General features: G+C 34.3%; 2 protein-coding genes across 7 annotated transcripts in view; both read right to left on the bottom strand.

Moving 5' to 3' along the window:
* The window catches only part of LOC109004516 (probable disease resistance protein At4g27220), a 963,953-nt gene that overhangs the window by 305,051 nt on the left and 636,538 nt on the right, over positions 1–22,364 (bottom strand). The gene's annotated exons all lie outside the window — the stretch shown is intronic.
* Positions 688–16,374, bottom strand: LOC109004482 (WD repeat-containing protein 48). 5 transcript variants are annotated; one of them, XR_001998283.2, is made up of 20 exons: positions 16,232–16,374; positions 13,432–13,541; positions 11,662–11,820; positions 11,101–11,166; positions 10,899–10,988; positions 10,414–10,719; positions 10,144–10,241; positions 9,890–9,925; positions 9,637–9,757; positions 9,272–9,508; positions 8,732–8,827; positions 8,321–8,386; positions 8,085–8,123; positions 7,859–7,993; positions 4,779–5,140; positions 4,056–4,149; positions 3,154–3,345; positions 1,583–1,700; positions 1,183–1,452; positions 688–1,091 (listed from the first exon to the last, which is right to left on the bottom strand). XR_001998283.2 is itself a non-coding variant. In XM_035693286.1 (19 exons), exons 2-18 carry the CDS (start codon positions 13,528–13,530, stop codon positions 1,602–1,604), a joined length of 2,295 nt encoding a protein of 764 aa, XP_035549179.1. In that variant the 5' UTR covers positions 13,531–13,541; positions 16,233–16,374; the 3' UTR covers positions 688–1,091; positions 1,583–1,601. The 5 variants fall into 5 exon arrangements, 3 of the variants coding, with proteins under 3 accessions (XP_035549179.1, XP_035549178.1, XP_018838585.1); XR_001998282.2 differs by having other exon boundaries at positions 1,183–1,700; XM_035693286.1 differs by lacking the exon at positions 1,183–1,452 and having other exon boundaries at positions 16,233–16,374.

Genomic DNA, 22,364 nt, shown 5'->3' on the forward strand with positions numbered 1-22,364 from the left:
AATCATGAGTTTTTCTACTACTGGCCGGCAAGGCGATGGCACGAAGCCGATCGATCAAAAACTCTTAGTGAAGGTCAAACCCTAATTTTTATTACATTCAAAGTTGGCACCCGACCACCTGAAAATCCTCTCTCTACCATCAAAATATTGAAGTTCAAAGAAGAAAATGACTGAAGGAATAATGCAACCACACCCAAGGTTCTCTACGCTTCGTGGTCTAGCTGTCCTGGTTCTCTGATCTTTGTTTGGTTGTGAACTTGCAGTTTTGTACGAGAGAGAAGATATTTACAATCATGAATTATGATATTGCCATGTAATCATTTTAAAAAAAATTAAATAAAACATGAGACCAATATTAAAAAAAATTAATTTTTTAATAAAACTTCACTCTTTTTTATTTCATGATTGTCCGTAAAATTACACTTAAAAAGCAGGGGAGGCAGAGATGAACGAGTACCATGCCTTTTTTAAAAAGGGGTACTTTGAGGGATGGGGCTAGAGTCGTCATTCAGCTTACAACGAGTTCCAGACCATTACTATTGGCTTTTGTAAGTTAGATTATATGATTTTGCGAAAAAGTACAGAACATCATAGCACATCGGTCTTGGAGTGGAACGGTAAGACCTTCTAACCAAGATTTCTGCCTGTGAAATGGGGAGAAATATCTATAAATATAAGTCGAATATCTAAACTGCGACATGGGAGATGTTTTATTTCCAAAATGAAAAAAGAAAAAAGAAAAAATCAATAAATCAACAGAGTTTCTATGACTAGGGTATGTATCCGCAATATCCGAACTACAAAGCTTTCGACATCATTATATCCCTAAATCTACTGATCCATACTCAAAAAACCCTTCTATTTCGGCACGCAAGACTCGGCTCGATAACGACTATGCAACGTCCGATGAAAGCTTTGCATGCTGCATTTGGAACTGCTATACCAAAAACTTCACAGCACATTCGGAGAATGCGGCTATATTCAGCAATCAATGGACTTTCAAATTTACAAACCTGATACATACTTTGATCACCATAAGCACCCCCATGAAGAATCATATTCCTCCGTATTTTACACAAGCACAACCTGACCTGCAAGTATTAGTAACTACACTTGAAATTGCTCAGACATTACTGGATAACTGATTTTATTTTTTTTTCTTAATAGAGTGGGCAAACAAACCTATCTGGTCAGTACTGGAAATCCCCTCATACACTATCAAAGTTCCTTTTTCCTTGTTTTTTCCCACTTGTTTGGGGAGCAATGTAAGGGAGAGGGGGGAGAAGAAACCCGCTCTAAAACCCCGTGAAGCTAATTCCTGTCGTCTCCTAATTAATATATGTTCATGCTCAAACGTGTATATCAGCACCAAATCAAGTGGCAAGCATTCTCGGACCACCAAAAGGTCATATATATCAATATGAAAAAACCTTCTCCACAACCTTTGTCTTCCTGAGAGTGAGAGAATGTTTTCCAGACACCAGAAATTCTAACTTATTTTGTACATGCAACAATGCACTAAGAGGTAGCTTTCAGAGAGAGAGAGAGAGAAGCAGCGGTAAAATTAGAACACAATACACACCTCCTGAATGTTATATGAGTCACCTGCCCTGGACCACTCTATAATTAAGAATAAGGTCCTCAGATTTCTTCCATATATAACCCCGAACTGTGGCTAAGCTCATGTCTGGGGACAAGACCTGGAAAAAAAGCAGAATAATTTTTCTAAATGCATATCAAGGCTGACACAGAACAGTGTTAAAGCAATTCCAATTATTTAAACTTGAAATCAATCAAGTCAAGTTCTTTATAATGCGCTCAGCTCATTCTTTAACCAATATATAAGCTCTCAAAGGAGTATCAATATATTCCATCATCATCTTTGCTCCTGAAAACTACATTTAACCCTAGAACAAGACAGACAGGCTGTGTAGATGTCATGTAAGTTGAGTACTGTGATCCAATTCTTAAGATTGATAAAAATAGAAATTAAAAACTAGAAATTTTAAAAAAGTAAGAACAGGCAGCAGGCAGGGAAAAAAAAAAAAAGTGGAGTGACATATTGAGACAGATTAGATTGATTAGGTTATAAAAATTTTAGCTTGAGATGGGTCGTTACTTCATTCAGTACTTGAGCATTTACTTCATGATACAAACAACAAAAAATTCCAACAGAAAAAAAATACAGAAGGAAGAACAGCTATAGATATTCCACATCTTAAAAGGAAGAGATGAGTGAGTGGTTGGAAAAGGAATATGAGAATTTCGCCCCATAAGTTCACCTTGGAACTGCTATTTAATTATTTAGGAGCATACAGATGGATGGTTTGTCAAGGTATACAGTGCAGGGTATGATTGAAATTTTGCTATTTACATTTTACTTACATAAAAATCCACACCAATTGAAGAAAAAACAAACAAAAAAAGGTTTCAATGGCTCGGACTCCTCCCAATCCTAAATTGGCAAGTGCTTTTGATGAGTATGAAAGCATTTGACACATTGAAATCACCACAAATTTTGAAGAACATGTACAGGCTAATAATCATCATGTTTGATTCCTTTATGGACCAACAAAAGTCATACAAATTACGTAGCATCAATTTGCAGGCAATTAATTTAAACCATTTGTGCGTTCAAGGTAAAAGAATCAACGCTGAAGCATTGGACTTGCTCAACATCAAGTGTAAGGATAATTCCACTTTAATCATGTTACTTGTAAAAACTATCTGAAATTATTTGCCCATTTTGAAAGTTGGGCATAAATATACCTCACTTTCTCCAATTATCCCTTCGCAACAAATTTATATTTTTTTTTTTATAAGTAAACGGTAGTATAAATAAGAATAGGCAAAGCCCGGGTATACAAGGTGGAAAATTAGCAACAAATTTACATTTCCTCCATTCCCCATATTTGGACTAAAAAGCATTGAGGGTGTGATTAGAAAAATGAAATTCAACAAATGAATGAGTTATTTATAATGAAACTAAAATTCGAAGCAAAAAAATATATCGTTATTTTTTCAATATTAGTCTTTCATGTTCGAATTTTATTTGACATTTCCATCACCATAACTTCATTGTTTATAATCTAAAATCTCGTTGAAAATTTCATCTCTTACTAAACTATACATATAAAGCATAAATAGGCTTACCTGATTGTTGCACAATATCTCTATAGCAGGTTTAAGCTTTTGCCAAGGCTTAAATCCTGACCGAAAGGATCCATCTCCAACCACTGTATGTGTTAACTGCCCTCCAACAAGTCCGGAAGCAAATGTTCCATCGGTATTTATACCATCCACGGGCTTGTCAAGAACCATCTTTTCTATAACATAATTAACTACCTGCATAAACAAAGGAAAACAACCCCCATTATTCACGATTCTCCTAACCATGCAGGAGGTGGACATTAATATGGCACAAACAGTGACATGATAGAAGGTGGATTCTCTCTGTAACAAAAGAAGGGTACTTGCATTCTGACAATACATGTCAACCTTAGCCATATTTGGGCATTAATGTGCAAGAGCCATACCCACCCAGGACAGAGCCAAAACATTTTACCTTTCTGAAGGAGAAAGCAAAAGAAACAATGATATAAGACCTACCATTGAGTAGTATTTTATATTTTTTTCCAAGAAGTTAGTCTTCTCAAAGATGCCAATGAGAAGACTAAAGAGCAGTTACTATATTTGCCAAGGCAACTATTATAATTCACAGCAAATGATGCTAGTGAATTCCCTATTTCTTGCTCTTCCTTCATAGTGTATGCTAAAGAAATAAAATATAATTGGTTCACAGGTCATATCTGTCTCTGACAAATACTTGGATTAATAATTAGAGTACAGATTTTTTGCAGCCCAGTGTGTTTGCCACATGCATGAAAGAATCTTTACTTTTCCAACACAAATATAATATAATATGCAGTTACGTGTAGTTTTGGAACTTCATCCAAAATTCAAATAGATCATTCTCTTCAGACAAAAATTTGACTTATTACACAACTAATTGAAAGATTTCACATGTTCGCTGAAAAGAAAACCAAAAAACTTACTTTTTGAATCCTCAATATACGAGGCGCGCTTAGTTTCCCTTGTGTCAGGATCTGGACAGTTGAACCTTCACATGGATGCAAATAAAAGCTGCACCTGGAGAATCAATAAAAATTTTTTCAGGGAAAAAAGTGTTCAGTGGGCCAATTATTTTTTTTTATTTTATAAGTGGGCCAATTAAATCTTAAGATAAAAAATCATTGCACTCTTTGAGCACAATGAGATTCTACATGGAAAAACTAAAACAATATTCATAGACCATTTTTTGTTTTCTTTTAAATCCAGCAAAGCAAGAACAACAAAAATACCAAAACAGAACCAATGAATAAGAAGAAATTGCATACACAAGGAGGCAAGCAGCAGAATCTTCGGCAGTAAGGCAGTGAATCTTCTATCAATTTCTCAAGCATATGCAAGAATAATAATTTCTTAATAGTTTTAGGTTCTAGTAAAACAAGAGCTAGAGTCAAGTGCTTCATGTAGAAAACATGGAGATAAGCAAACAGATACACCCAAAACATGTCCTCAACTGATATTGACTTAAGCCACAGATATTTTGTTCAATTAAGAAAAATAATCAGCAGAAAGCACTACCAGCATCCAAACACTCAACATCAACCACAAAATCACAGCTACATATATGCAATTTTTCTTCCAACTAGCACATAAAAACTCAACCAATCAAACAAACAAAAAGAAGAAAGCATTGGAAATTAGAAGTTTACTTGGTATTTTCTCTTGGAGGTAGGCGATTATTTAGCACACAGTCCAGACACCAGAAAGGAAAGTCTTTCTCATCTTCAGTTCCATCTAAATCAGTAATCTTCTTTCTCCATGGACCTCCATGAGAGCCCTGAGTAATGATGGAAGGAGGGAAAACAGTTGAAAATTCAAATGGAGGATATACCATTGCATCATTCTCGGCATTAAAATCAACTTCGATTCTTGAATGGGTAAGACTTCTATGGCTAATATCCTTTCCAGATGACACATCCCCATTGGCTGAAGGCTGGGATCCAAATCTTTGCTTTCGTTTAGCCAACCAATGAGCCAAAAGTCCTTTAAGGGTTTCCCGGGCTAGATTAACCTGCAAAATAACAAGCAATGCAACATAGGCTTCTAGAAAACTTGTAAAAGGACCAGATTCCAATTTCTTGGAAGAACAGATTATTGTATGCATGACAAAAAGATGTCGATTGTAAGACAACATTTTTAATTTCTTATTATTAATGGTCATACGACCAAAACAATGTTGATAAATTGTCTAAAATTTTGCACATGTAGAAGAGAACTAGAATGTGTTGGGAAACCAGAGAAACATAACACTTGCCAATTTATTCACGGTGTCACAATTGCACGACCAAACACAAGAACTTTGAAAGTTTTGAGGCCATGTTCTGATCTTCCAGGTTTATAGGGTTCTTTCAAGAGAAGCACTAGTCACAAAATATGACAGCAAATTTCTTCTTAATAAGTTGATAATTATAAAATAGAAAGCTATGTAAACACGCACATTCATCCAATGATGGAGAGAATTGAGGAGAAAAGAAAAGGCCCAATGATCCTCCATCATCTTTCTTGCAATCCTTGAAGCTCCGATCATTTCTTTTCCCTCCAGTTGGGGTTAGAATAATCTGTTATGAAGCATTTGTTACAATGGTAGTTGGTCATTTTACTCTAGTAACCTAGTATAAATGTGTGATTTGGATGGAGGAATACTGAGATTTGGGCTTAACGCATGTGTTAGATGGTAGATGGTGTTGCAATCAACATCATTGTGTGATTTTGTCATTGCTGACATCTATGTTGTCGTCATCAGTGTTTTTTATGTGACAAGGAACATAATCGTGGCTGCTATGATTGAGTTTTTTTCACACAAAGACAAATTACTTAGCTAATTGGTTGTGGTGATTTGTGGTGTTTAAAGTAGTGAAAGATGCACGATGGTGGTTTGATGATTTGGTGTCAGAGGTGTTTGTGGTTTATTATTGTGTGGTTTTGATCATCTGTTTACTCTGCCAAACTTGTCATGGTGGTCATCAGAAAAGTCTGAGCTGGCAATTTCATGGACAAAAACCCCTGTTTGTTTTTGGTGCTTGGTGTTTCGATATCCCAGATAACGCTCTTCTACTCTATTCCAGTAATAATGTACTTTGGGTTTCACAGCCCAATTGAAGACAGGTGTAGACCCATATTGGTCCAGCCTATTCAAATATTCGGCCCAACCTAAAACAAATTTAGATTAAGTCCAGCCTAGCACAAACATGAAGAGATCATTTTCTATAAAGTAGCAATATGAAGATTACCATCTGGCCTTTCTAACACGCCAAAAGATCGAACTACCTAATGAAGCATTACAATGTAGCCCAAACATATCGATATAGAATCCCATAAACTTCTGGGCCTCTGGCTATCTCGCAATGACAAGAAAGACAATCACCATTTTCCCCACTTTTTGCAGATCTGCACCAGCCAATCACAAAAACATGCCTCTTCCTTAGGTTGTCCAAAATGAGCATCTACCCCAATGTTGTCATCCAGACAAAGAAAGCCACACATAATGAAGCCTTATTCCCCTTCCATAGGAAAGAGGATTTATCATGGGGCGATGAAGCTCTATTACACAATCTAACTTTGAGCACTCCTCACTTGGAGGTAACCCAACATAGCCTGTCCTCACCACCTGCACATAAATGGGTGGTGTACTTCCTCTCAAGACATGAAATAAGAGTATCCATCTCTCAACCATTTATCACTATGTTAAAATAAACATCCTACTTATGAAAACCATTGGAGATCTGTAAATGGTCTGCCATGAAGCTCCCTTGATGCCAGCAGAACTCAAAACTTAAATTTTTAAAGAGTTAGTTTGATTTTCATACTCGTATTTTTATAATCTACAACAACAAAAATTATCACTGCCCACGCTAACCGATGCTGAGCACGTTGACACCACCCCCTTGAGTGGTCCAATCAACACCACCAAACAAAGACCCCTCAGTTCGGTCTACAGTTGGAGCCTCAGACCACAAGGGTGGTCAGTTGTTCACCCCTACCAGCATTGCCATTAATGAGATGCACAAACTAGGAAAAAGACAACGGATGCACTCTGCCACACCTTGAGCTGTGCAAATAGGTAACAAATTTCATCCTCCCAAAAGAAACAAAACCAATTAAAAAAAAAAACCTAAGATTCAAAATACCCAAAAAATAAATATGTACACAACTTTTTTTTATAAGGATAAGTAGATAATTTTTATTGAGTTGAAAAAATAATTTTTTTATCGGTATTGAGTTGAAAAATATTACAATCATCTCACTATAATAACATGCATCAGATTAGAAAAAGAAAGTCGTTCACAATAGACAGAAATAAAGGAAAATTATCACATAAATAGACCTGTGATCAGAGCCATTTGGTGCAATTTTCAGCCTATCCACAAATAACAAATATTTTCATACATGAATTGCCTCAATATACATGTTATATCACCTTCCACTGCCCCCCCCCCCCCCCAACCCAACATGAAAAAAGTAACAGAAAAGAAAAAGAAAAAAAACAAAGTGGGAAAATTTATTGATCCTCATAATCCTGCAAAGCCCAAGTACACAGGTAGTATGCAAGAGAGAAACACCTAACTATAGCCTACCAGCTAGAAAAAACAGCATAAAAATCATTTAAATTAACCCCCTCCAATACAATAGCCTTCGCCCAAAGTAACAACACAAATAATAATAATAATAATAATAATAATAATAATCCCAACCAAAAAACAGGAAGACCTGAGATTCTAAAAGCAGATACCTTATCATCCTCAGGTTTCCCAATAATGTTAAGGTCAGTTGAGTACATCTCGGCTGAAAAGCATTGTGGGGTGTCCAAATGGATAGATAAACTTCCAAGCCTGGTATCCACAGTGAACCAAGCAGGAATGCTTACCTGAAGTGATGAAATTTACAAGTAAAATAATCAGAATTGTCACAGTAAAACTACAATGACTCTAATATTAGCTATATTAGAAAAATTATACCATCTCAAATAGCTCTTCCTTTTTCTCCTCAAATGACACCTGAAATATTAACAATAAAAAGCATAAATGATTGCGGTGTTCACCCAAATTGAAATTTACTGATTAGTAATATATAAATAATTTTCAACCAGTAACTAGTACAATTACAGGGCCTTGTGCAATCAAGCATTAGTGGCATGTCAACAGTCATATCTTTCTAATCATACACAAGTACATAGAAAAAGAACAAATGAAACCTTTCCATAATTCTCAATGACAATGCCCCTGCTGATCTCCCACAGCTTCACTGAACCAAAGGTATCCTGTTAATGAAAGAGATTAATTTTACAAGGTCTCGTTGCAAGAAGCTAACACAAATGACATCAAAACTAAAGATTAAGGGCAATGTTTGGTTACACAAAACCAAACTATCTCATCTCATATAATCATTACAATTTTTCCAAACTCCAACACAAAATATAATAAACTATTCAACTTTTTCAAATTCTAAAATAAAAATAATATTAAAAAATAATATTATAATAATATTTTATTCAACTTTCAACAAAACATCTTATCTCATCTCATCTGAACTGCGTAACAAACGAGGCCTAAAATAACAAAATGATTTTTATCATGGTAAAATATGAAGGAGGCATCATGATTACCTTAGTCAACACATTCCTCCTATTATTCAAAATTTCATGCTGCACTATTCCAGGAGTTCCGGGAATGATAAGCGTTGGTTCTTTGTAAACAGGAACCTACACAAAAATGCCAAAACAACCAACATTTCACTTAGGACTCATTTGGATATAGAAACCATCTCATCTCATCTCATCATTACAACTTTTCTAAATTCCCACACAAAATATAATAAACAATTCAACTTTTTCAAATCCCAAAACAATAATAATATTAAAAAATAATATTATAACAATATTTTATTCAACTCATCTAAAACCATCTCATCTCATCTCATTTCATCTCACTATCCAAACGAGTCCTTAGTTAGAGAACACAAAGATCAGTTTCAAAGATGCAAATATCCAAAAGAGATCAATTCAGTAAAATACTGAAAACAAAAGGACATGAAATGGAGCTCCAGAATACTGATATACCAAGGTTCAATAACAATGACCTGAGACATGGAATAACATCTATAAATCAATACAGATTAGGAAGATACCGGAAGAAGTATTACTCACAGGAGTAGATCCTTCTAAGGAAACTCTTGCCCGAGAAAAGGATAAGTTTCCAGCCAAGAAAGAACCACCTCTTTGAAAGACCTTCTGAGGGTTACGTCCTTCAACAGGCCATCTATTGATGGAAGAATCTGATGTTGCAACCCATATATTATCATCTTGTAAAGCCAATTGCAGAATGGGGTGTTCCCCTGTGCAGAGCAAAAGACTCTCTCTTGTTGCCAAGTCTGTCAAATATAACTGAATATACAAACAGAATTGGGCATAAAAAAGATGAGCACCAAAGCTAAATAGGATAAGACATTTAACAAAAGGAAGACAATGCAAGAGAATTTGCATCAGTTAGTTTACAAGAAAACTTTACTCACAGAAAGGTCTCTCCCACCACTATAAACATGACTAAATGTTGGAGTGCTGGCAAGTGCCCAAACAGAATCTGTATGTACAGCATAGGAGTGCACGCAGCGCTGCTGACCAAGATCCCAGAGTCTATATATGAGAGCTCAAATAATTAGTTAACAACCAAAGAACATGGTGACACTCTTATATACATAAGTGCTTGTATGTATACTTATGATGCATGATTATTTTACAGTAAGAAGATAGGTGTGAGATATGTACCTGATCATAGAATCAGAAGATCCTGATAAGCAAAGTCTGCAATAATGACATTTACCAGAACCATCAAAAACTTGCAATACAAATAACACAATATAGTTTACACCCATTCAGTAAAGATGAAACATACAATAAGGAAGTATAAGATAAGAGTGATGCTAGATACAGGCCTGGGGTGTGCAAGCCCCGCGCAGACCTTCTGGAAAAAGTGGGACCCCCCCATGAAAAGAAAACACTGCATGCCCCTTCAAACATACCTGCCAGTGGAATCCAGAAGCAAAGTCCTAATATTATCAGTATGACCTCGTAGCTTCATAGTCTTTGAACCAGTTCTTGGATCCCAAACACGAACAACCTAGACAAAGATAATAAACAAGAGAAACCACACGTTTAGATTATGGTAAAAGTTATGAGATTCAATTCAACATAAGCGCACATACAACCACCAGCAATAATTTCATAGCTAATTCAAAAACATAATAAAGTCAGATTTCAAGTATATAAATTTCTTTAATATCAGAATATACCTTCTCTGTTCCACCAGAGACAAGAAGTGTTCCACTATCACTCATCGCCAATGCATAAACTGACTCCTTATGGCCTTTGGCAGCAATTGGAACATATCCATTGGACTGATTTGTATGTGTAGAAATGCTGTTGCTCGAACTTATAGTGTGTAAACTAGTAATTGGTAGTGAATTCCCTGAACCACTGATGCCATTTGGAGAATCCTCTTCCATTGCATCACCAGACTTTGAGAGTGGAACAAGTGCAGACTCAAGATCCCATACGAAAACCTCCCCTCCAAGTCCACCAGAGGCAACAATATTGCTCTAAAATGCATGACACTATAAAAGGATCAGAAAATGACATTTATAGAGTATATTACCATGCCTGAAGCACAATTTGTGAAGTCATACTGAATCACTGATTTTGAAAGTTATGTAGCAGGATGCACCAGCAGGAACCTTTCATCCAACAGTTTATACAGAAAGTTTGACAAAGAAATTACATTTTTTTCAGCAGCAGCAAGACAAGTGACATAGTCAGAATGTTGACGGAGAGTCCTTGTGCATGTTCCATCAGTCAAACAGTTCCACGTCTGGTATTTAATAACAATTATCAATCACTAATCACCCTTTCAGTCATCAAAATAACAGACAAAGATAATGCAGAAACTATAAAACTAAAAGCAATGATCAAAGTTAACAAACCTTAAGGGTGGTGTCTGAGGAGCAGGAAACAAGTGTATTATCACCTGCAAGAACAGCATCATTAACCTGCACTACGAGAGACATTGCCCATATATTCAATTGTGAATTATATATGCAACACAGTAAAAGCAGGATCACAAGCTAATAACTAAGAATGAAAAGCAAGAAAGATCAAAACTTGAACATGGAATGACGTCTAATGTCTCACACTCTTTTCCTTTTCCCACACTGGTATAACTGAATGAACTAATCTATAGCCATAAGAGGTTTAAAACATATGACATTCATGTGCCCAATACTCTTTTTATTTTTTTCCCTGGATTATGGCATGGCCATTCGGGCCTAACCATCAGTATGGAGCTGGATTTTTCCTGGAGAAAAATAAATTAAACCAGCTCCTCTTCAACCTCAACATAATAATAAGCTTAAAAGAATACCTGAAGTTGTAAAATTATCAAATAAAAACTGCATAATTGAAGCATCAAAAATCTCTTGAAGTAACTCTTTATACGTAAGTGAGCATATAAGAAGGGAAAAGGATAGGTGACAGGCAAACAGTACCCAGTCCACATGAGACTCGAAAGTAGTAGAGCAGGTAGCTGCATCTTCCATCAAAGCCCATCTTTTAAGTGTGCCATCACGACTCCCAGTGAAGAGGTAATCACACCCATCAGCTCCCAATGACTTGAGTACAGCCAGACAATTCACACCTGCAGAATGCTGCAGATAGAGGAACATTGCAAAATGCAGTAACATTAGAACTTATAACCCAATTGACAGTAGTAAGTTTATCACCCTACCCTCCGCAGATTCAGAAAAATAATACATTTTCACACAGGGAGAAGGGGATGGATGAACTCCTAATGTATGGAGGGATTCATGAGTAACTGGTCTGACACTTTCACAACTAAGTGGTCCGAGAAGACACTTAGGTGATGTTTGGTTGTTAGGAATTTCATGAATAGTATAAAATTGTTTGTGTGAAGTTGTGAAAACTTTTTGAGATGAGGTTTCGATAAGTTTTATAGATGTGGTGGGACCCATTGAGAACATATTTGAAAGTAAATTTTTTAATAAATAAATTCAGTTTTTATTTTTTATTCAAAAATTAACAAGCACCCCATGTGGCTACCACCATGGGATGGCCAGCCTAGCCACTACCAGAAGCCCAAAATGGGACCCTTGGTGGTAAAAATCTCTGGCCACCATCAGCGACTCAGATTGGGCCAACCTTGGTGGCAAAAGTCTCTTGCCACCACAGGGGGGCCCAAAGGGAACCTCAAGTAGCCATCGGTGACCGGGGGAGCCACCGCAGGCAGCCCAATCTAGGCCGCTTGCTGGTAGCCAAAACCTAGCCACCACGAGTTGGCCTGATCTAGCCACCACTCTTGGCCAGGCCAGCCACCACAGGGTTACCACTGTTTTTTTAACTTTAATAATAAAAAAATTAAAAAGAATAGCAAAATGACTTGTACAGTTCTAGAGTGTTCAAGCCCCATGCAGTCCCTTTCAAACAAAATGTGGGGCACACATGGACCCACATGAGAAAACCCACTTTTTCATAATGGGCCCGCTTTTTTTCAAATGGACTGCACGAGGTTTGCACAGCCTAGTATTGTATCTAGCATTACTCAAAAAGATATTGTTTGGCATATGGGTTTTTGAATTCTTGGTGTTTTTGAAAGTGTTGAGAAGTTTTTATATTGTACATGTAATATGTTTGGAAATAAAACATCTTTGACTGTTAAAATCCCCGCTTACTTCGAAGGGGGTCTGTAGCCAAGCATCACCTTAAAATTGGTATGTTATTTTTCCCCTGAGGAAGGATTTTATGCTTCCATCCCAACATCTTACAAATGGGAATAAAAGAAAATTCATTAACATTTCTCTAGTTAGAATCATTAAAGAGACATGGAAAGTATTTAATAAATAAATCCCAACACAAAGAACAAAAGCACTAAAGCCACAACATTGAGTTGAACAAAAGTTTAACTTGATATCGTCTTAGGCCTCGTTTGTTTTTGCAAAGATAAGATAAGTTGAGATTAAAGTTAAAAGTTAAATAAAATATTGTTAGAATATATTTTTTAATATTATTTTTGTTTTGGGATTTGAAAAAGTTGAATTGTTGATTTTATTTTGTGTGGGAATTTGAAAAAGTTGTAATGATTATATGAGATGAGATGAAATGAGTTGAGCGAAGTTGTGAAAACAAACAAGGCCTTAAACAGTCGTCAGTCAAAAGTTTGTGTTCTCTTGATGTCTGCACTAGGTTGCACCTGGCGAGAGAAATAAATACTTGAGATTTGGAGTTTACTAAAAAGAATTCACCTTTGTGTCATCAGCGTCATTTAACACATATGTCAGCCTCTTCTCCTTGCGAGGGCGACTAGAATTGCTTGTGTTCCCCGCACTACCCACACGGTGCATTTCAAAAACAACTGGAACATATATAAACAAATTAGTCAGAGATAGTAAAACATACCAAATAATACCACAATTGGCATTCTGGTACTTAGAACAATACCATAAGCTCCTAAAGTGTTTCAGCTTTTCATCTAAGACTCGATGGTTCAATAATTATGCTAATGAACTGTGCAAAACAGCTAATAGCTTTTCAAAAGATTTGTGAGAAGAATAAAACCAATAATCCAAAATTCAACAGTGTCCCAATTTCCCATTCAAACATCAAAAACCAGAATTTTACTGATCATGAGAATACAATACCAACAAAGGCAGCAGAAGGATCCTCATGTCCTTTCTTTCATACCCAACCTCGAATGAAAAATTCTTTTTTTTGCCCTTGTGGGACTCCTAATGGAGTTAAAAATCCAAGCAAGAAAGCTCACCTAGGTTGCATGTCTAGGAACAAAACCCTCAATACAATCCAGGCATTTGAGAAGCACACAGACCTGGAAATTTTTTTATTGCTTCTCACCAGAAATATATTCCTTGCAAGATCGTAAAGAAATTAAGGGCACGTGACCAATTTTTTAAATCTTTTTTTTATGACATGAAACTTCACCAAGGCAAGGTCCTTCAAGCCAACCCTAAAGAATAAACCATGGATCATGATCCTTGTAATACCCAAACGACGTATAGGTGAATGGGATACCACATTGCTTGCGAGGAAAAAAGTTCCCATTCTTTATAATGCTTCTAAAGGGCATCAATTGCAGCCTTGACTATTCTTTTTTAGGATTGTAGCACATATGTGCTTAGTGCTTTCCCTAGGTCGGTAGAAATGGTATCAAAGCAAATCCCAACCAAAAGTGTGTGCATTCAGCCATGTCACCCATAACGGAATTGCCTATAGAGAATGCCAGGGATTTTAATGGTGGAGGTTGTAATTTTCCAGATTATGTATACAAGGTGTTGAATAGGATCCCTCATTGCCCAAATGGGAGAATTAGTTACTCTTTACAATGACTCCAAGAGGCTCCTCCACTCCCCGGGCCATTACAATCTCACCGGCCAGAAATACTTATTAGGCAATCCAAGGGAACTCCTAGTGTACAATCGAATTCAGGAGGTCTCAATCTATAGCTCATCCCAAGTCTACCATTTAATCGCTAGGATGCATGCCTAGGGGACCAATTTTCCAAATCTTTGCAATAAATGCATGTATGAAATAGTCCCCAGTTGAAGCGTCACTTGTCACATATTAACAAATATTGGCACAATAATTTTCTTCATTTATATCCTAAATATAATTTACATTTTACCTAAGGATGAAACTAAGGAACAATCTCTTTCTACTTAAAGATAATTCTTCAAAAAGAAAAGAATAATCTTAATAAAAAAACGAATAGAACTTGCTTCAAACAGTCTAATAAAAGTGCAATCTTATGAGAATGAGAAAGAAAAAAGACGAGCAGGAAGAGTAACAGCATGTATAATATAATATATGTATTTTTGCAAACATGCAATATTTTTGACAAAATCCTATAAACTACTCAAGCGCTGAAACCTGACTTAATTATTGTGCGGTGACATTTATCAGGTTGATTGCAGTGTGTGGTAAAAAATAACCATATGAGAAGGTTCTATCTACTGCATGCGATAGATTTGACAGCCTCACCAATCTTAGAACTTCCTCCTGGCAACCCCTTGGTCTAATTTACCTCTTAACTCATCAACCAATCACCCCCCCCCCCCAAAAAAAAAAAAAAAGCAACTTTGAATTCAAGTACCAATTCATAAAACCAACTAAAATCGTCCTACAGCAGCATCAACCATCCAACTTAATCCAATAATAAGAATACACACACGCGCGACCAAGAGAAGTCATCACGAGAACGATGCTGATAAGACTTGCCAGGGAAATAGACTTAATCATGATGATTTATATATGGATATACCGGAAAAAATAGACCTTATAAAGCAAAAAGCTCCAATATTACAATAGCACCTATTTTCCCAACTCCAGCTCCATAGATGCATAACCAAGCATGAGTCACGCAGGTGATAATTTTAAGTGAAAGAAGTTTAATAATTATTATGTGCATATAATATTAACAGCCCGATAAAGTAAAACAAATGCTCCACAGTTTCCATAACACCAATAATTTTCCCACTTCAACTGTATTTGGCTAATTTGGGCTGAAATTATATATTCTACCTTGCCTATCTCAACTTACTCCATTCCCTGCATTTCCTACGGCCAGAAAAAAGCAGGAGATTACAAACACAAATTTCAATCCCATCCTCCACACATTTTCTCTCAGCTACCACAAAGCCAAAGCAGCTTATCTCAAATTATCTCTAGTTCCCATCAAATCATTTCAACCTAAAACTCTCAATTCCCCAAAAATCACATAATCTCCATCGGAAAATAAAAAATAAAAAAAATAAACTAAACCCAGTGTAAGAATTTAATACGCCAGTCACTTATCATCCACCCAAGAGGCCCCAAAAAAATCCCATTGATCCTCGCCCAAATACGCAATCAGATCATCCAATTTAGGGCCTCAACGAATAGCGAACTACTCAACTGATTCTAAAATCAAAATAATAGGCACACGTATATACAAAACTGCAGAAGAAAAATAAATAATCTAGAAAACAAAAAACAAAAGTAACTAAAATTATAAAATTTGAATTCTATTAAAACACACACAGAAACCGTCACCTTGAATCAGCGATTCGATTGAAGCTTCGTAAGTTTGTTTTCGTCTTCCACTGTCGAAGTTCCAATTTTAGAGAGAGAGAAAGAGGGGGAGAGACAGGTAGAGAGAGGGAGGGAGGGGAGTGAAAATGGCTGTGGGTTTTCGATTGTTTTGTGTGCGGCAAAAGTCTTTTGACTCCGTTTTTTTGGGTTTTGATGGAGGGCCTAATGGTCATTTTGTATGAGCAGATAGACTTTACGAGAAGAGAGTCTTCGTTTGGATTTTAAACTAATCTCAACTCATCTCAACTCATCATTACAATTTTTTCAAATCTCAATACAAAATATAATAAACAATTCAACTTTTTCAAATTTTAAAATAATAATAATATTAAAAAATAATATTCTAATAATATTTTATCATCTCAACTCAATTTAACTCAACTCAACTCATTCTAACATCCAAACACAACCTAACAGTTGTACTCGATGGTGTGGGATACTTTTCTGACACTCGCTTCGCTGGCCGTCCCTTTGTTTGGTGGGACCGGATTCGAGAACGTAGAGGACGGCATGCAATCAATGACGAGGATTTCGAATTACGAAACTGTCCCGATGCGTGTGCATTCGGTTTCGAGTGTGGTGCGACTGTGGTTGAGTTTTTTAAGGGGTAAAAGGTAGTGAGTTTCGCAGTTGTGCCCCACCTTTTTAAGCATTTGTGAATATTCCCTCAAATTTTTTTTTTTCCAGCAATTTATATTATTTATATTTTATTTTATTATTTTCAATCATATAAATTGTATAATTCAGCCAACTAATATAATTAGAGATGACAAATTAAACATGTAAAGTAACAGATGTAGCTTTAAATAATTATAATCCATAAATTTTTCTATAATTTTAGGAATTTTAATTATAATTTAATAATGAGGATTAAAAAAAGTAACCAGATAAATAAAGAGGTAAAATATTTAGGTCCCAATTAAATACAAAAATAATTTTATCTCACTTCATCATTATAATTTTTTTAAATTCTCACATAAAATATAATAAATAATTTAACTTTTTTAAATTTTAAAATAATAATAATATTAAAAAATAATATTATAATAATATTTTATTCAATTTTCATTTTAAATCATCTCATCTTATTTTACTATTCAAATGAGATACCAAAAATATCAATTTGGTGGCACTCAACTATAGCTTTATATATGAAGTTCTTTGTTGAGGTAAACAAGTCCATCGTGAGTGATGAATTTTAATGAAATAAAATCAACCACTTATTACTTATTCTATAGCTAAACTCCAAAATTTACCAAACTAGCATTAACTACGTCTTTGCACAAACATTTGTGTGTTCAAATTCATATGCTCACGTGAAACTCATTCACTTGTAATCTTTGTTTCATTTATGTAAACGTTTTCATTTGTTAGGTTTTCTTTTTACAATTATCCAGATCATTGAGAGGATATTCTAACCGGTTAATCCCACATGGGTTGAGCTATTACTCAAACTCATAGCCTATCTCACTACCTGAAGCCATGTTAAGAGGATCCAGCTCGTTGCCAATACTGACTGGATAACTATCCGACGGTGGCATGCGATTAAAACAGTTATCATTTAATTTTACTATAAGATGAACCCCTAATCTCCAGGTTTAAATTTAAAATAACGGATGTGTCCACTATCACTTAATAATAAAAAGATTTAAAGGCTCTATATAATGGAAAAACTCAAGTACGTAAAATGCATCTTATTCATTAATATTAAAGAGTTTATTCGATCACTGACTTAGGTATCAGAAGTATTTTCTCGAATCCTCCAAGTCGTCTTACTCCATAGTTGCAGGTGATTGTGAGGCGGTGGCGGTGAAACACGTTCATAGCACATAGAAAAATAAATCCATGGATATTCACAAATATTATTTTTCAAAGAAAATTTCTAAAAGTCATTGATGCGACCACTTAACATGTACAATTGGTATAAGATTTCAAAGACCTTCATTGTTAGTGTACAGCTCTTTTCAATGAAGCTGATTTGCAGAGCTTTATTAGCCAACATCCATATTCAACCACTGAAAAATTACTATAATAACATTAATAATAAGAACAAGAATCTAATATTGATTATAAGATCAATAAAGTAGTATAATAATAATGGGAGATGCAGGTGATGAAGATAATCAAATTATTATCTCTTAAGTTTTTTTTCTTAGTTCTAAAGTTTAGGGCCGAACTATTATAAATACGTAAAGTAAATTCTGTAATATTTATTGAGTATTAAATATTATTTAAAAATATTAAATATTGCTCATCTCTTATAAGTGATTAAGTCCAAAGTAGTGGAAAATAAGGCCACACTTAACATTAGGACCTCAACTTTACTAAACCAACACTTATGTGATTAATATAAGCATGTATGTCAATGTTAAGCAATAAAATGGAACCCTTGATAGTAAAATATTAAGAAATATACAAAATTTGAGAAGACAAATAAAAGTGGTTAAAAACCAAATAATGGGGTCTGTTCTTTCTTATTTGAAAAATAATAAACACATCACTTTTCATAATATTTTATATAATAATATTTTTAAATTATGGGTATTTTTGTAAAATATTTTATAAAAATAACATTATTTTATAAAAATACTCTCATTATATAATATGAGTTTTACTATACATCAACTACTATTCATCCCAACAATTGTCAACACCTTATACCTAATATTTTTTTTATGAGTGATGCTATGTATAGTTGTGGAGTGTGTAAATTCTGTGCAATCATTTTGAAAAAGAGTGAGGTATACTATTAAAAAAATTAATTTATTTTCATGTGAGTTTCATATTTATTTACTTTTTTTTAAAATGACTATACGATACTTACGTACTCACGATTATAAATATTATTTTTTTTTTATAAAATATAAGGTGTAAAATAATAAAGAGGGATGGATGACAAAAGTTATATTTATATTTTATATTATGTGGATATGATTGCTTTGCTTATTTTGGTGATCATAGTTGGCACATAATTACCCATTTGGATAGCAATTGCAGGCAAAAGGGTGAAAGGATGCCAAATTGCAAATTTCTAGATGGTTCGTCGTTGATCTTCCCTCGAGCACAGAGCTGTTGAATTCATTCTTCAAAAACCGGGCCAGATTATGCAGCTGCACGTGGGAGTGGTCAAAGGAAGCTTTAAGACCATATTCGACTGACCACTTCTCTGAACCCATCCACATGGGTATGAGTCTGTATCTTACGTTGCTCTTAAAATAAGCTTCTTGTTACTTCGACTGTTTCCATTTTACTTTTGCCTTGTCTGTTACTCTGAAAGTTCTGTTTTTCTCATTTCTTTCTCATTCCCATGCTCCACCCTTTAGTCCATTTATCATTTGGTCCACCTCACCCCTATAGTTAACCGAATTAGTTATATTATTTTTTAAGTCTATTACCTAACACAACATTTCATGATCCATTATATTTATAAAAGATGTCTTAAAACAGAGTCGCTATGATCGAAGACGTTCTCGAAGTTATGAATGAAACTTTAAACTCATATTGATCATGAGTAGAGAATGGGGGTTGAAATCTATGAGAGCGGTCGACTGTTAACAGCACTCTCGTTGGATTATGCAAATGCAAATCTAATTAGGTGTTTGGGCTACTAATAGAGTTGTTGATGCTCCAAAAATCGCTCAATAGGTCGGAAGGTAAGAAAGAGTCATTTCAGGCTTATTAGGACGACTTGGACCTCATTCGATATTGTTTGGAGTCTCCAACAGTGTTTCGGTACAGCTGTACAATGTTGATACATATGTCCATAGTGATGAAATGAGTAGATAAAATAGACATATGAGTTTATGTTGTTCAGCATAATGCCTACGTCTACGAGGATTTGGAGATGAGGAATTCATTATTATTTTTGTTTACAATCTCTTATATCTCTTTATATAATGGTGATCCTGAAAATAAATCTACTGAAAAGAAAGCCTTCACTCGAGCTCCCTGCGTATCTAGTTTCGAATGAGAAGTCAAGAAAGGAAAAACTCTCTCTGGAGAAGAAGAAGAAGAACCGAAGAAGGAGCCGATCCCCTGATCATATGGTTGAATGCCTTTTATACATCTATTTCATTACATGTGTAAGGAAGCCTTTCCTTCCAACTTGCACCACTCATGTTGATACTCTGAAGCCTGCCACCTGCATGTGATGTCTCCCACTCATATCTCTTGTCCCTCACTCATAACTTTTGTCCTGTGGCTGGATTCGATATTGACTTTATTATTTTTCACCTCACAAGAGTCTCAAAATATGTTATATAGGATTATGCAAATGCAAAAGTGGATGATTTATTGCTACAGTAAATTAGATTTTAGGATCAAATTTGATAGTCACTGCAATATGACCAAAATGAATAACAGAATCTTTTCTTTTCTTGTGTCCATTATGTGTTCTGTTTTTTTTTTTTTCTTTGTATGGTATTAAACTCTTTGAAACTCTTTGAAATGTTGAAGGCACGCTTATTATAGAAAACGACTACTATTTATTTGGATTGGTATTTGTATTTGTATTTGAGAAATATTCCCACCCATGCAACCTTTTCTTTTATTAATAGAAAAAGCTAGATGCCTTACAATCACTCGTCTTTAGAGAAAGATAAAAGAAGGTGAGCCCATTAAAACTTATTTTGCACACTCCAGTTGCTGCTTTCTCAAGGTTCCATTAAAGCCACAATTTTGCACGATGGTCGCATGCAGGAAATATTTGAATTTTTAAATACAGAAATGATATTACAGTTTTGGATTATGTAAATTTTGTAAATTTCATTTAAATTTAAGATCTATTTAAAAATTATTTTTTTAATAACGAATCTTACTTATTTTAAAAAAGTACAAAATTTATATATATAAAACTATATCTAATATCAAAAATTTTATGTTAGATATTTTTGCATACTTATTTACGCATTCTACTAATATGACTGGCTGTGTCAATTTTTTTAATATAAAATAACTGTTTTGACCAATTACATAAATAAAATGTACAAAAAATACATAAAAATGACTGTACATAACATAACTCATCTAACATTAATATTTGGAAGAGTACTGCACTCCCACAAAAAATTCGGTACCAAACAGTGTAATTTGAATTTTTTTCTTCAACTATTTTTTAAATCTCTTTAAATATTAATTTTAAAAATAAAAAAATCATAAAATTATTAAAAAATACAACTTTAACAATTAAAAAAAATCATAAAATCATTAAAAAATCTTAAGATCCCATTTGGATAGTGAGATGAAATGAGATGGTTTGAGATGAAAGTTGAAAATTGAATAAAATATTACTAGAATATTATTTTTTAATATTAGTTTTGTTTTGATATTTGAAAAAGTTGAATTATTTATTATATTTTACATTTAAATTTAAAGAAATTATAATAATAAGATGAGATGAGATGAAATTATTTCTGTATAAGTCAAAGTTAAAACAACTAAAAAAATTTAGTATAAAATATGTGTACAATTTTGAGTGGTTCTATCATTTTTCTATGAGTAATACTACACAATCTACTCAGGCTTTGTTTGTTTTCCAAAAACATCTCATCTCATCTCATCTCATCTCACCTCATCATTACAACTTTCTCAAATTCCCACACAAAATAAAATAAACAATTCAACTTTTTCAAATTTCAAAACAACAATAATATTAAAAAATATATTCTAACAATATTTTATTCAACTTTTTAACTTTAATCTCAACTCATCTCATTTCATCTCATCTCATCTCATCTCTAAAAACAAACGAGCCCAATCTCTACATATTATATTTTTTTAAATTTTTTAATATTTTTAATATTTTTTGAGTTTATTCTTTTTAAATTAATTTAATTTTTTTTATTTATTATTTATATATTAAATATTTGATATAAAATAATAATAAAAATTAAAAAATGTGATACGTGAAGATTGCATGAAATTGTGAATAGTAAGAAATTAGGGAGATTTTTTCTTTTTCTGTGATCGGGAACACCGTCCAGCCATTATAACATTACCGTCAACGGCAAGTCTTCCATCTCGGTAAAGCCGTTAAAAAAGAGTAACCGGAAGCACTATTTAGTATTTCCACCACTCAACTTACCCAATAAAATCC

This window comes from Juglans regia, chromosome 8 (genome assembly GCF_001411555.2).
Source record: "Juglans regia cultivar Chandler chromosome 8, Walnut 2.0, whole genome shotgun sequence".
Lineage (NCBI taxonomy): Eukaryota > Viridiplantae > Streptophyta > Magnoliopsida > Fagales > Juglandaceae > Juglans > Juglans regia.

Bases quoted from the DNA above. Each gene is read 5' to 3' on its own strand.
- LOC109004482 (XM_035693286.1), bottom strand. From the start codon at position 13,530: ATGCACCGTGTGGGTAGTGCGGGGAACACAAGCAATTCTAGTCGCCCT. The intron at 9,758-9,889 runs GTACATATCTCA...TCTCATATATAG, and splicing joins TCTTCTGATTCTATGATCAG to ACTCTGGGATCTTGGTCAGC. The intron at 8,387-8,731 runs GTAATCATGATG...TTTCATTAACAG, and splicing joins GGAGGAATGTGTTGACTAAG to GATACCTTTGGTTCAGTGAA.